Below are 12500 nucleotides of genomic sequence, written 5' to 3'. Positions count from 1 at the left end.
TTCAGTTTTAGCATCAGTCCTTCCAATGAACACCCAGGACTGATCTCCTTTAGAATGGCTTTGCTGCTGCTGCTGCTGCTAAGTCACTTCAGTCATGTCTGACTCTGTGTGACCCCATAGACGGAAGCCCACCAGGCTCCCCCGTCCCTGGGATTCTCTAGGCAAGAACACTGGAGTGGGTTGCCATTTCCTTCTCCAATGTGTGAAAGTGAAGTCGCTCAGTTCTGTCCAACCCTTAGCGACCCCACGGACTGCAGCCTACCAGGCTCCTCCATCCAGACCACACTAAAACAAACTTACTATCTTAAGAAGAAAATTCAGTTCAGTTCAGTTCAGTTCAGTCGCTCAGTCGTGTCCGACTCTCCGCGACCCCATGAATCACAGCATGCCAGGCCTCCCTGTCCATCACCAACTCCCGGAGTTCACTCAAACTCATGTCCACAGAGTTGGTGATTAGGTACTATAAAATCAAATTGAAATATATATTCCTTAAGTAAACTTTAAATATCATAATTAAGTGCACAGGCCACTTAGAATAAAAACCATTGTGTTTTTCCTCAAAGGATAATTTTTATTTCAATCATAGTTTCAACTTGGATGTTACTTTCACCATTTTCAGGGCTGACTTTAACTTCTGAATGCAATCATCAAGCCTGCACTGGTTGTGGTAATGAATATACATAGGCTGCCTGGAGGTCTAAGTATGAACTAAATAACTTGGCATATGCTGGATGCTTCAGGGCAAATTTCTTAAAGGTCCTGTATGAAATGTGGTCTGAGTTTGGTCCAGCTATCTCCCGAAAGAGTGTGGAAACGTCAAGATCTGGTACTCCAAAAGCTGCCCGAAGTATAGCCGCTAATTCCTGTTCAGTTATGAAACCATCTTTATCAAGATCAAAAAGCTTAAATGACATTTGCAGAATCATTTCAGTGTTGACAGGATTGCATAGGACGGTCAGACCTATCACATACTCTCTGAAGTCGATGGTGCCATCGTTATTCCTGTCAAAGAGGGCAAAAAGTCGTTGCAAGGGCTCTGAAATTGGGAGTTTCAAATAATTTGCAAACTCCTCAATTCCTACCTTCCCTCCTTTGGAGGCAACTGCAATTTCAGCATATTTATCCAAGCACTGATGAATATTATCCCAATCTAACTTTAAATTCTGGCTAATTTTTGTAAATTCCACCAAACCAGCTTCCATGGGTAGTTGAAGGTTACCTGCAGAAATCATCAGTCTGCAGTCTTCGTAAGTGTGGTCTGTCACGGGAACCCCAAGAGCATTGGCCATGATGATCCTCACTGTATTGGCAAAAAGGACAGGGTCTTTTTTCTCTTGGACATTTGGAATATAAACAGGCATAAACTCAACTTCTACCCTGGTGAATGGTTGACTTAGGGTCAACATACAGGCCTGGAAGCCTGTAAACCCCTGCCAGGTCCAGGTCACCGTGTCCAGGGTGTTTGGGTACCTGAGCAGCACTGGCTGCACAGGCACCCCTGGAGAGAAGGCCCCTAGTTTAAAAGTGACCAGACAGCTGCGGTTGGTACACACTCCTTCTGGGAAAATCAGGATCTGTGGCCACTTTCTGTTAGATGTCACTCGCTTCAGGATTTCCTCCCGGGTGGTCTTCCTGGAATTGGGGTCATCTCGGGTCACAAGCACCGGCTGTGTCGACAGCAAGAATTTCCCAGCCACGGGGATATTCACGTTCTGACTCTCAGAGACCACCGAGGGTAACCCTGCCACGACACAGGCGATCGCATCAAAGAAACTGGAGTGCGGGGCTGCCACGAAGATGCGGGCCTCCTTTCGGGTTGCCTTTTTCCCTTTCACTTTAACCAGGAACCCGGCTAAAAAAAAAGTCACCTGAAACATGAACTTCAGAGTTGGTTGTGCCAGTCTTCTCCAGTTCTTGGCCGGCTGGGTTGGTTGAACACGACGGCCTATGGTGGAAAGTGCAGCCACGGGCCAGAGGAAGATGAAGAGGAAGGCAATGCAGGACACCCGCACGGGCACCAACACGGTCCCCATGAGGACAATGTAGGCCCAGCGCCACGCGCTAATACGCGTGTGCTGCACGAAGGGGTTGTCCACTGCCGGCGGGAACAGGGACTTGTTTGTCTCTCGGCTGAAATCGGATTCCAACGCAGCCGTGGTGTCCACCACCGCAGGCTCAGAGTCCAACGGCGGCGACGTGGAGCTCAACACCGCAGACTCGGAGTCCAAGGGCGGACACCTGGAGCTCAACACCGCAGACTCAGAGTCCAACATCGCAGGCTCTAAGTCCGAGGTGGGCTGTGCCATGAGGCCGAATTTTCCCTATTCTCAGGAGGCCTGTAGCTTGGATCTGGGGGCAGCCCCCAGAGTGCACCCCTTCCCTATATTTAAGTGCTCTTTCTGTTTGGACATAATTGGAACTCTTTGAGGCAATTGTGAGTTAATAGGGAATGATGTATTACATTTAAAATCGGAAGAATCAAAAATGGTAAATGATGTAACAGGAGAATTAGAACCATCAACAGTACAATCTTTTCTGCTTTTTTGTAAATGACCTCCTTTTGACATATATGCTTAGTAAATTGTTTTCACATAACAACTTCTGTCGTCTATTATATACCTACTATGGATCTATCAAATAGATGAATATTTGCTAGTCACAACTTTTTAATTTAAATGCCGTTACCAGTCAAATTTGCTTACTGTGAGATGCTTTGGCAATTGGTAAGTCAAATTTGTTTACTCTTCCTACAAATTGATTTCTGCAGAGACAGGACTGTCTCTTTATACTACGTTTAACTGATGGCACCCTTGAGGCTTTATATCTGTTGCAAGCACTCTTCTATGGAAACATCCAAAGAAAATTAGAAAACATCCCTTATCATAGGCCGGGATCAGCCATGGCACGTTTTGACCCATATTCTTACTATTAGTCCAGATGAACTGGTCAGCACTCCAAAGTGACATAAGTAACAACAAGAAACCTTAAAATCACATTTGTCAGAAACAGGTTTTCGTTAAAATAAGTCAGGATTACTTTATTGTGTCACAACACATGGTCAATAAAGTCTTGTTCCTTCCTTAGTTGCTGCCCTTTGAAAATGATCAAGAGGGAAGCATAATCAAAGTTGGTTGAACCAGGCTCTCTGCTATAGCTTGTAGCATCTGCTATATCAAATATTCCTGTTTGCTATTTGCTGATTTAAATTCATTCAGAATTCAAAGTCAAATTGTAGGTTTCTGAAAGATGTTTCTAATTATTGAAATATACCAGGTTACCCATAAAATAGGAAGAGCAGTATGGATACCAAAGACTTAAACAGAATGTGATCTAAGTGGAAAGATTATGGACTTTACAACCAAATGGATCTAGGTCAGATCCTGGTTCTGACTCTTATGCTGTGGGCAGTGATCAATCTCATTTTTACATATCTAAAGTGGTGATACTCCCTACCTTGCAATGTTATGAGGTAGAAGTACCTCATACACCACAGTGTATATAGAAAACTGGGCTTTTATTGGTAAACACATGTTGCTAGGATACGATAATAAGAATATTTAGAGACATTCCACTTACTTCTGTCACTTCTCAGAACTGTGCTTAGTGAGGGAAACATTAGGAACACAGTTGTAGACTCTAAAAAGCCATGATTTGGCATTGTTACTGGTTGTCACCCATTCCAAATGAGAGCAACCCAAGAGAATGAGTAGTAATCTCTCAAGTTGGCATCATCCTCTATTTTGTAACTCTTCCCTTTTTTTTTTTTTTGGCCATACCCTTGTGGGATCTTAGTTCCCCAACCAGGCATTGAACCTAGGCCCAGCAGTGAAAGGGTCAAGTCCTAACCACTAGACCAGGGAATTCCTTTCTCACTCTTATTTGTAATGTTCATTACGCTTTTGAACCCTTGTTTAACTGAATTCCCAGGTGGTGCTAGTGGTAAAGAACCCACCTGCTAATGCAGGAAACATAAGAGATGCAGGTTTGATCCCTGGGTCAAGGAGATCCCCTGAAGGAGGGCATGGCAATCCACTCCAGTATTCTTGCCTGGAGAATCCCATGGACAGAGGAGCCTGGTAGGCCACAGTCCATAGGGTCACAAAGAGTCAGACATGACTAAAGCAACTTAGCATGCACACATGCATTCTGTATATACTTCTTAAGGGAAAGATCAATATTATGATGTTACATTTCTTTCATATTTCCCCCCCAGTGCCTAACAGTGTATCAGATAATTTATTTATTCATTTAGCAAATACTTGAGTTCATTCAAAGAATCAGGCTCTTGATGCTGGATAGTGTGTTAGTTAATGAAACAAAAGTCTCTGCCCTGTGGAGCTGAGATTCTGGTGCACATAGGAAGTATAGTATTCGTTTCTTCTTGCTTTAAATGGGGGCAAAAGGACACTTTCATCCTTTTCCTAAGTCTCTCACCCATTTAGCTAGAGAATTAAGGCAAATAATTTAATGGACTTGCTTCCCTATAATGTTTAATAACTATGTATGTAAATATAAGAATCTTCATATCCTCTCTTGTTACTCTTCCCAGCCAGTGTAAGTAGTATTTATGGCTTATTTTAAGATGCACATTCACCGTGTCATATTTGCTTTCAAACTAATAAATATACTATAAATCCAAGATATTTGATAACAGAATTTTTTAATGGTTAAAAAATAGTAAAAAGAACTTTTGAACAATAAAATAAAAATTTATACCATTGCACTTTTGCCTTTTAATATGGCACAGCTAATCTTTAATATACATTTGTAAAAGGCACCATATATTAACAAGGTAAAGAATGCAAAAAAAAACCCAAAACTGAGCCACTTTCTCCAACTTCCTTTTTGTCCAAGTGTATACATTTTAAGGCAAATGCTTTTCTGTGCAAAATACAACAAAAGAAAATCAACATTATAAGTTCACACATTCTCAGATTTTTTTCAATATCATTTGTCAGGATACTTATTTATAATAAAGCATATTATAACAATTTTTTCCTAATGACGCTTAAAGAAGTTGATGAACAATTTTTAAAAATTATTTGGAGATTCCATTATAGGTTCCTCATAGAAAAAGTCAATCTTTTCTTCGTGTTTCTTCTTTTAGAAATGTCCATATCAATTTGTTCACTATGTCAGGTTGTTCTTGTTGCAGCCAATGACTGGTTTCTGACAAAATAGTTAGCCTGAAATAATTTTTAACATAAATCTTTGTGACTTCAGCCATCTCAACCTCCATAAATGCATCTTTCTCTCCCCACAGTAGTAGTGTTGGAATGATCACCACGTGATGTTTGAGAGGCAGGCAGCTATAAAAACAAAACACGTGGGCTTGAGACTCATTATAAGAATTAAAATAACATTTTCCCAAAATGTTTCTTTAGGCCACACATTTTTAAGGAGGGCAGTATCACCACCAAAGGGGTGAAAATTAGTTCTTGGGAGAGTGAAAAAATTTACACTTTTTAGATATAAACCATGAATATACACATAGTATAAACAGATATTAAACAAATATTAAAATTTTATAAACATATTAAAATTTTATGGGTGGGGGCAATTATGAAAAAATGTCTAAAAAGGCTCTGAAGGGAGGTGATGACAAAAATGGTTGAGGGGACTTCCCTGGTGGTCCAATGATTAGCAGTCTACCTTCCAAAGCTAGGAACGTGGGTTGGATCCCTGTTCGGGGAACTAGGATCCCATATGCCACACGGCAAAGAATCCTATATGCTGCTACTACTGAGCCTGTGCCACAGCTAGAGTGAAGCCTGTGTGCCTCAAAGAAAGATAATAAATACATGACTGAGAAACACTGCATTAGGCAATCAATCCGTATCATAAAAAATTTAAAGGTCTATTTAGCAAAGGGCCCAATAAAAGTTTTAATTGGAGAGGATGGCAAAATTGATAATGAAGGCTATAAATTAAATATGAAATTCATCACTTGAAGAATAATTTCCTTGGGAAAACAGAATTTCTGAATGGTGTGATAAATGGGAGCTTTTAAACAGTGTTATTGTTTAAATATATTTTAATTGTTTGTTGGATAATCTAATGCATTTTATATGAAAATTAGAACTGAAAAGACAGAAAATATATTTGGAATGAGCTTTAATATTACATGATACTATATTTATTTTTCCAGGAGATTCTTTTTAAAATGTAAAGTTTTTATTATATATTTTCTTAAATACAGAAAAATATACGGAATAAAATCATGCATAATTGCATCATTTAAAAGATGGTCATTTTCTATGCATATAGTTGAAACCATAAGTACAGCAAATATACAGTTTACACACAATATACATATACAAATTCTATCTTAAATTATAACTTTATTTCACAAGGTTTTTCAAAAATAATTGTGAAACATTACTTTATGGCATAATAACCCATAAATGATTTGACTTCCTGTATAATTGAATATTTAGATTATAGCAGCAGTTAAAAGAAGAGGATGTTTTACGTGAAGCTGCATGCTACAATGAGCATTTTGTGCCCAAATCTTTATTGGCATTTCAGATAACTTCTTTAGGCCAGAGCCCTAGAAGTGGAATTCCATATTTCTAAAGCTTTTGACACCTTCTGCTAAGCTGTTTTTCAGAAAGGTGGGATGGTCTTAATTTCACTGCTGTTAACTAAGAATGAGAATGAACATACAGTCTCCAGCACTGGATTATATTTTCACTAGTCATAGAAAAGCCCTGCTGCTGCTGCTGCTAAGTCACTTCAGTCGTGTCCGACTCTGTGTGACACCATAGACGGCAGCCCACCAGGCTCCCCCGTCCCTGGGATTCTCCAGGCAAGAACACTGGAGTGGGTTGCCATTTCCTTCTCCAATGTGTGAAAGTGAAAAGTGAAAGTGAAGTCGCTCAGTCGTATCTGACTCGTAGTGACCCCATGGACTGCAGCCTACCAGGCTCCTCCGTCCATGGGATTTTTCTAGGCAAGAGTACTGGAGTGGCTTGCCATTGCCTTCTCCGTAGAAAAGCCCTAATGTGTGTCTATTTGGGGTTGATAGGATGCTACTGGAATGTGCAGGATATCACATAGTCCACCAAAGACTTAACTTTTGACTCCATGCAAGTGGCCATCATTTGGTTGTAACGCTCCTAAAAATTAAATTCTTTGTGAATAGGTAAATGGACAGAAGAACTTGGAGGGCTACAGTCCCTAGGGAGTTAGACAGGGCTTAGGAATAATAACTAGGTCAAATTTGGTTCTTACCATCCCCATGAGACAGTTATAAGTGTTACAATACTTCTCATTCCTTTTTATTTTTAACTTTTAAGTAGTCTTTATTTTTAATTTTTAACTAATTATTATTTTTTTTGAGGCTAATTATTTTACAATATTATATTGGTTGGTTTTGCCATACACTGACATGAATCCTCCCCGGGTGTACATGAGTTCCCCTTCCTGAACCCCCACTCCCACCTCCCTCCTCCCCTTATCCTCCCTTTGGGTCATTTCTTTAGTTTCCATTAGGAGAGATTTTCCTTAAACCCTCCTTGATCCTTGTCCCATCCCTGGCTGCTGATCGATAGTTGCTGATTCAGGGGTTTGGACTAAAGAGAGTATATAAAATAATATGTCCTGAGGTGAGATTTACTTTCTTTTTCCTTCCCTCTCTATCAGATTCGAGGGAGCTGATGCATTGAGGGGCTAAGGAGATGTGAGTTTACCCTTCAAATTTTCCCACAGGTGAACTGCTCTAAAGTCTAGACTGGCAACAGTTATCAAGACCATTTCAGCTCTCATTTAATATGAGGCCACAGTCTTCAATCTATCCTTTATGGGTCATGAAGTTCATATTTTGGTTTTCATCTGCTAACTCTTATGTGATTTCTCAACTGGTTCAGAAACTGGGCAGGAAAAAGGGATGCTATTTGTCAGGCCCCCCCAAATACAGCATATGTATTTCTATAAACAGTACATAGAGGTGCTTGTATTTTTAAAACTTTATTAAATAGTGTCAGATTGCAGATATCCTTTCACAAATTGCTTCTGTGCCTTAAGATAATATTTTTAATATTTTTCTATTGATGATACATGTAGTTCTTTTTCTTTTTTGATACATGTAGTTCTACTTCATTTACTGTTATATACAATTCTATTGTATGACTACATATACAATGGATCACAATTGATTCATTCTCTTGTTGTTGGACATTTTAAAACTTCCAATTATTTTGATAATTTAAATAATATTGAGCTCATTCTTGTAACCATCCACTTGTGCCCATGTTGGAGAGGTTTCTTTCAGCATATCCCCCAAACAGACTTGCCACCTCAGAGAATATGCACATCATCAATATTACAAGTTGTTTTCCAAACTGACCATATGCTCCACTCTCAGCATATAAGAATTCGCTTTGTACCATATCATTGCCAACACTTGTTCTCAAAAGTTTAAATATTTTTTCCAATCAAATGAGTGTAAAATACTTTGTTTACCTGTTATGGTAGAGACTGCTTCACAAACTTCTTCCCTTCTACCACAGTGATAGAAAATCCAATTATTAGCTGAACAAAGGACCATCCAGAATGAAGACTATGTTTCCCAGGATTCTTGCAGCAAGGTGAGGGTATGTGGTTTATGAGAAATGATTAGGGCATCATCTAAGTTGTGTCCAATGTGCCTGCCCCTTCCCTTTCTCACTTTCCACTCACTGAAATGCAGATGTGTTGTTAAACCATCTTGAACCACACAGATAAGGACAATATATGAGGGATGGCAGAATAACAGAATAGAAAGACCGAGATCTCTGACAAAACAGTGACCTAACAGCTTTGATGACTGCACACAATATAGCCACCATATCAGCCTTAGACTATTAACGTTTTTAATGCCACTGTTACTTTAGGTCTCTATCGCAAGCAGTAAAACCTGTCACACTACTAAGGTGGACCATCTTTCATGTTACTGACAGATCCCTTTTTTTAAAAAAAAAATTATTTTTGGTTGTGCTGGGTCTGTGTTGCTACGCAGGCTTCTCTCTAGTTGCAGTGAGCGGGGGCTACTCTTCTTTGCAGTGTTAGAACATCTCATTGTGGTGACATCTCTTGTTGTGGAAGAGCACAGGCTCTAGGGCACATGGGCTTCAGTAGTTGCAGCGGTGGGCTCAGTAGTTGTGGTTCCCGGGCTCTAGAGCACAGGCTCAACAGCTGTGGTACATGGGCTTAGTTGCTCCAAGGCATTTGGGATCTTCCAGGACCAGGGATTGAACCTGTGTCTCCTGCATTGGCAGGCAGATTCTTTACCACTTAACACTGAGCGAGCCACCAGGGAAGCCCCTAGGTCCCTTTTCTGCAAATTGCCATTTCATATCCTTTACTCATTTTTGATTGGGTTGTCTTTTCCTTATTGATTTGGAGACATTCTTTATAAACTCTAGATAATATTAATTCATGATTAATTGTGTGTTGCAAATAACTTCTCCCCATCTGAGGTTGTCTTATCATTTTATGATATTTTTAATATACAGATGTTTTAAATTTTAATATAGTCAAAATCATCAGTTTCCATAAGCTGAACTATTTGTGTATTTGAAAAAATTTTCCTACCTGAGGTCATGAAAGTTTTCTCTTATATCATCTTCTAGACATTTGAAAGTCTGCTTATCATATTTAGAGTTTTTTATTTCCCTAAGATTTATTTTTTGCTTGGTAAAAGATAGGGATCTAATTCCATTTTATTCTATATGGATATTCAATTGTTCCAAGAAAATGCATTGAATATTTTCACCACTTGTTTTAAATGCTCTCTGTCATACCAAGTTCCCATGTATGTGGTCCCATTAGGTGGCTTTCTTCTCTGTTCCATTAGTCACTTTGTCCCAGAGTCAACACCATATCCTATTTAGTTTCTAGCCTCACTATAAGTTTTAAGATCTGACCGGGTTGTGCTGTGCTGTGCTTAGTCACTCAGTCATGTCAGACTCTTTGTGACACCATGGACTGTAGCCCGCCAGGCTCCTCTGTCCCTGGGGATTCTCCAGGCAAGAATACTGGAGTAGGTTGCCATGCCCTCCTCCAGGGAATCTTCCCAACCCAGGGATCGAACCCAGGTCTCCTGCACTGCAGATGGATTCTTTACCATCTGAGCCACCTGAGAAGCCCATGAATACTGGAAGAAACCTATCCCTTTTCTAGGGGATATTCCAGATCCAGGAATCAAACAGGGGTCTCCTCTATGGCAGGTGGATTCTTTACCAGCTGAGTTACCAGGGAAGCCTCCTGACAGGGTTAGTTACCTACCTATTCTTTAAAATGGAATTCTTTAAAATTGTCTCAGCCTTGTGCTCCCCCATACAAATTTTAAAATCAGCCTGTTATGTTTCATGAAAAACTTTCTGACAGTTATGATTGAAATTTTATTGTTTACAGATTTAGGGAAAATCAACAACATTATGATATTGAAGTTTTCCACTTGTGAAGATGATAAATGAGGGTTATTTTCAGTAGTTTACATCAGCAAGTCTGTATCAGTGTTAAAACATTAAACTACTTCTCTATGGGTTAGTAAATAGACAAGGCCCCAGCTCATATTCTTTATTGCTTCTAATACATTTTGATAATCCATAAAGGTAATCTTTTGTTAGAGTCATTCCTTTATACCTAATATTTTTGTTGCTATTGTAGGTATATCTATTTTAAAAACGTTTTATAACTGTTGTTGGTTTATAAGATTGTAATTTTTATATAGTACTGGAAAGGACTCTGATGCTGGGAAGGATTGGGGGTGGGAGGAGAAGGGGACGACAGAGAATGAGATGGCTGGATGGCATCACCGACTCGATGGACATGAGTTTGAGTGAACTCCAGGAGTTGGTGATGGACAGGGAGGCCTGGCCTGCTGTGATTCATGGAGTTGCAAAAGTCGGACACGACTGAGCGACTGAACTGAACTGAACTGAACCATATGTATACCAACTTTGCTGAACTGTTTTTGTTCTAATAACTTTTTTCTGTAGATTTTCCCTTTCTCTATAAATATATAACTACATTGCGTGCTTGCCTGCTCAGTTGCTTGGTCATGTCCAACGCTTTGCCACCCCATGGACTGTAGCTCAACAGGCTCTTCTGTGGATGGGATTTCCCAGGCAAGAATACTGAAGTAGGTTGCCATTTCCTACTCAAGAGGATCTTCCCTACCCAGGGATCAAACCTGCGTCTCTAATGTCTCCTGCACTGGCCAGCAGATTCTTTACCACTAGCGCCATCCTGGGAAGCCCATATAACTACATTGTGTGTGTGTGCGCTAAGTCACTTCAATCGTGTCTAACTCCTTGCAACCCCATGGACTGTAGCCTGCCAGGCTCCTCTGTCTATGGGATTCTCCAGGCAAGATAACTGGAGTGGGTTGTCATTCCCTTCTCTAGGGGATCTTTCTGACCCATGGATTGAACCAGCATCTTTTATGTCTCCTGCATTGGCAGGTGGGTTCTTTACCACCAATGCCTCCGGGGAAGCCCATATAACTACATTATCTATACATAAACTTCTTCAGTTTTTTTTTTTAATGTGCTAGCTAAGACTTTCAATATAGTGGTGAAGAGAAGCAGTTATAGCAGACAAGTTTATCTTTAGTCTTTATTTTTCAAGGGGATGTTTTCAGGGTTTCATCACAAGGTATGACGTTTACTACAGGTTTCTGGTAGACAGAAGTACCTTCTGCATTGTTGTCATAATGGAACCATAATATGATTAACAGAATTCCTCTGTCCATGGAATTCTCCAGGCAAGAATACTGGAGTGGATTGCCATTCCCTTCTCCAGGATATCTTCCTGACCCAGGGATCAAACCCTGGTCTCCTGCATTGAAGGCAGATTCTTCTACCATCTGAGCCACCAGGGAAGCCTCATATGATTAACAGAAAGACACTAATAGACATAGAGAATATCAGGTTTAATGGCAAATGAGAAGAAAACTTACAAAGATGATTTTATAAAGCAGGAAATAATAATACATTATTAGAACTAAGACTTGTCAGGTCCCCGTTTCCCATGAAAATACAGTTGTGAACAGTACCACAAAGTATTTTACCCTTTTAGTGGAGGTTTTTGATCCTCTTGGCTCCGATTCCCAGAATATATTTTTATATGCCTGCCAGTGCTCCAGGTGCAAATAACCAGTACAAACCCCTGATTTTTTCTTGGACAACTGAGTAAAGCAAATGTTTTTTCCCCAGAAATATCCCTTCAGGCAATTCAGGTTTATCTGAGGTCCACCTTCTAGCCTCTGTTTCTAGTCTACATAGTAGCTAGAAGATGTGTTGGATTTTAATAAATGCTTTTTCTTAACTTACCTAGATGATCTTATTTTCCCCTGTAATCTGTTAATGTGGTAAGTTAATGGGTTTTAATGCTAAGTTAGGTTTAATTGTTAATGCATGCTAGATTCTGTTTGATAGTATTTTATTTTGAATTTATGGATCTATATTTACAACAAAATTTGATCTAATTTCCTGTGTTATACAATCCTTGTCTTG

At 39.7% G+C, this 12500-nt stretch overlaps 2 protein-coding genes across 2 annotated transcripts in view; both read right to left on the bottom strand.

Annotated features, from left to right (window-relative positions):
* Positions 1–647: 647 nt before the first annotated feature.
* LOC129541784 (lysophosphatidylcholine acyltransferase 2B-like) lies at positions 648–2306 on the bottom strand. Its single transcript, XM_055404014.2, has one exon. It carries the CDS (start codon positions 2304–2306, stop codon positions 648–650), a length of 1659 nt encoding a protein of 552 aa, XP_055259989.2.
* Positions 2307–5077: 2771 nt separating this feature from the next.
* The window catches only part of EPHX4 (epoxide hydrolase 4), a 35356-nt gene continuing 27933 nt past the window's right edge, over positions 5078–12500 (bottom strand). Inside the window, exon 7 of the mRNA XM_055403157.1 lies at positions 5078–5309. Coding sequence (XP_055259132.1) covers positions 5078–5309 — 232 coding nt within the window. The remainder of the gene's footprint in view (positions 5310–12500) is intronic.

Source organism: Moschus berezovskii, chromosome 4 (genome assembly GCF_049115385.1).
Source record: "Moschus berezovskii isolate FMDL1 chromosome 4, NW_MosBer_1.0, whole genome shotgun sequence".
In the NCBI taxonomy this organism is placed as follows: Eukaryota; Metazoa; Chordata; class Mammalia; order Artiodactyla; family Moschidae; genus Moschus; species Moschus berezovskii.
Note: the sequence above shows the minus strand (reverse complement) of the source record. Positions and strands in the feature narration are given on the sequence as shown.

Excerpts from the sequence above, each read along its gene's own strand:
- LOC129541784 (XM_055404014.2), bottom strand. The coding sequence starts at position 2,306 with ATGGCACAGCCCACCTCGGACTTAGAGCCTGCGATGTTGGACTCTGAG.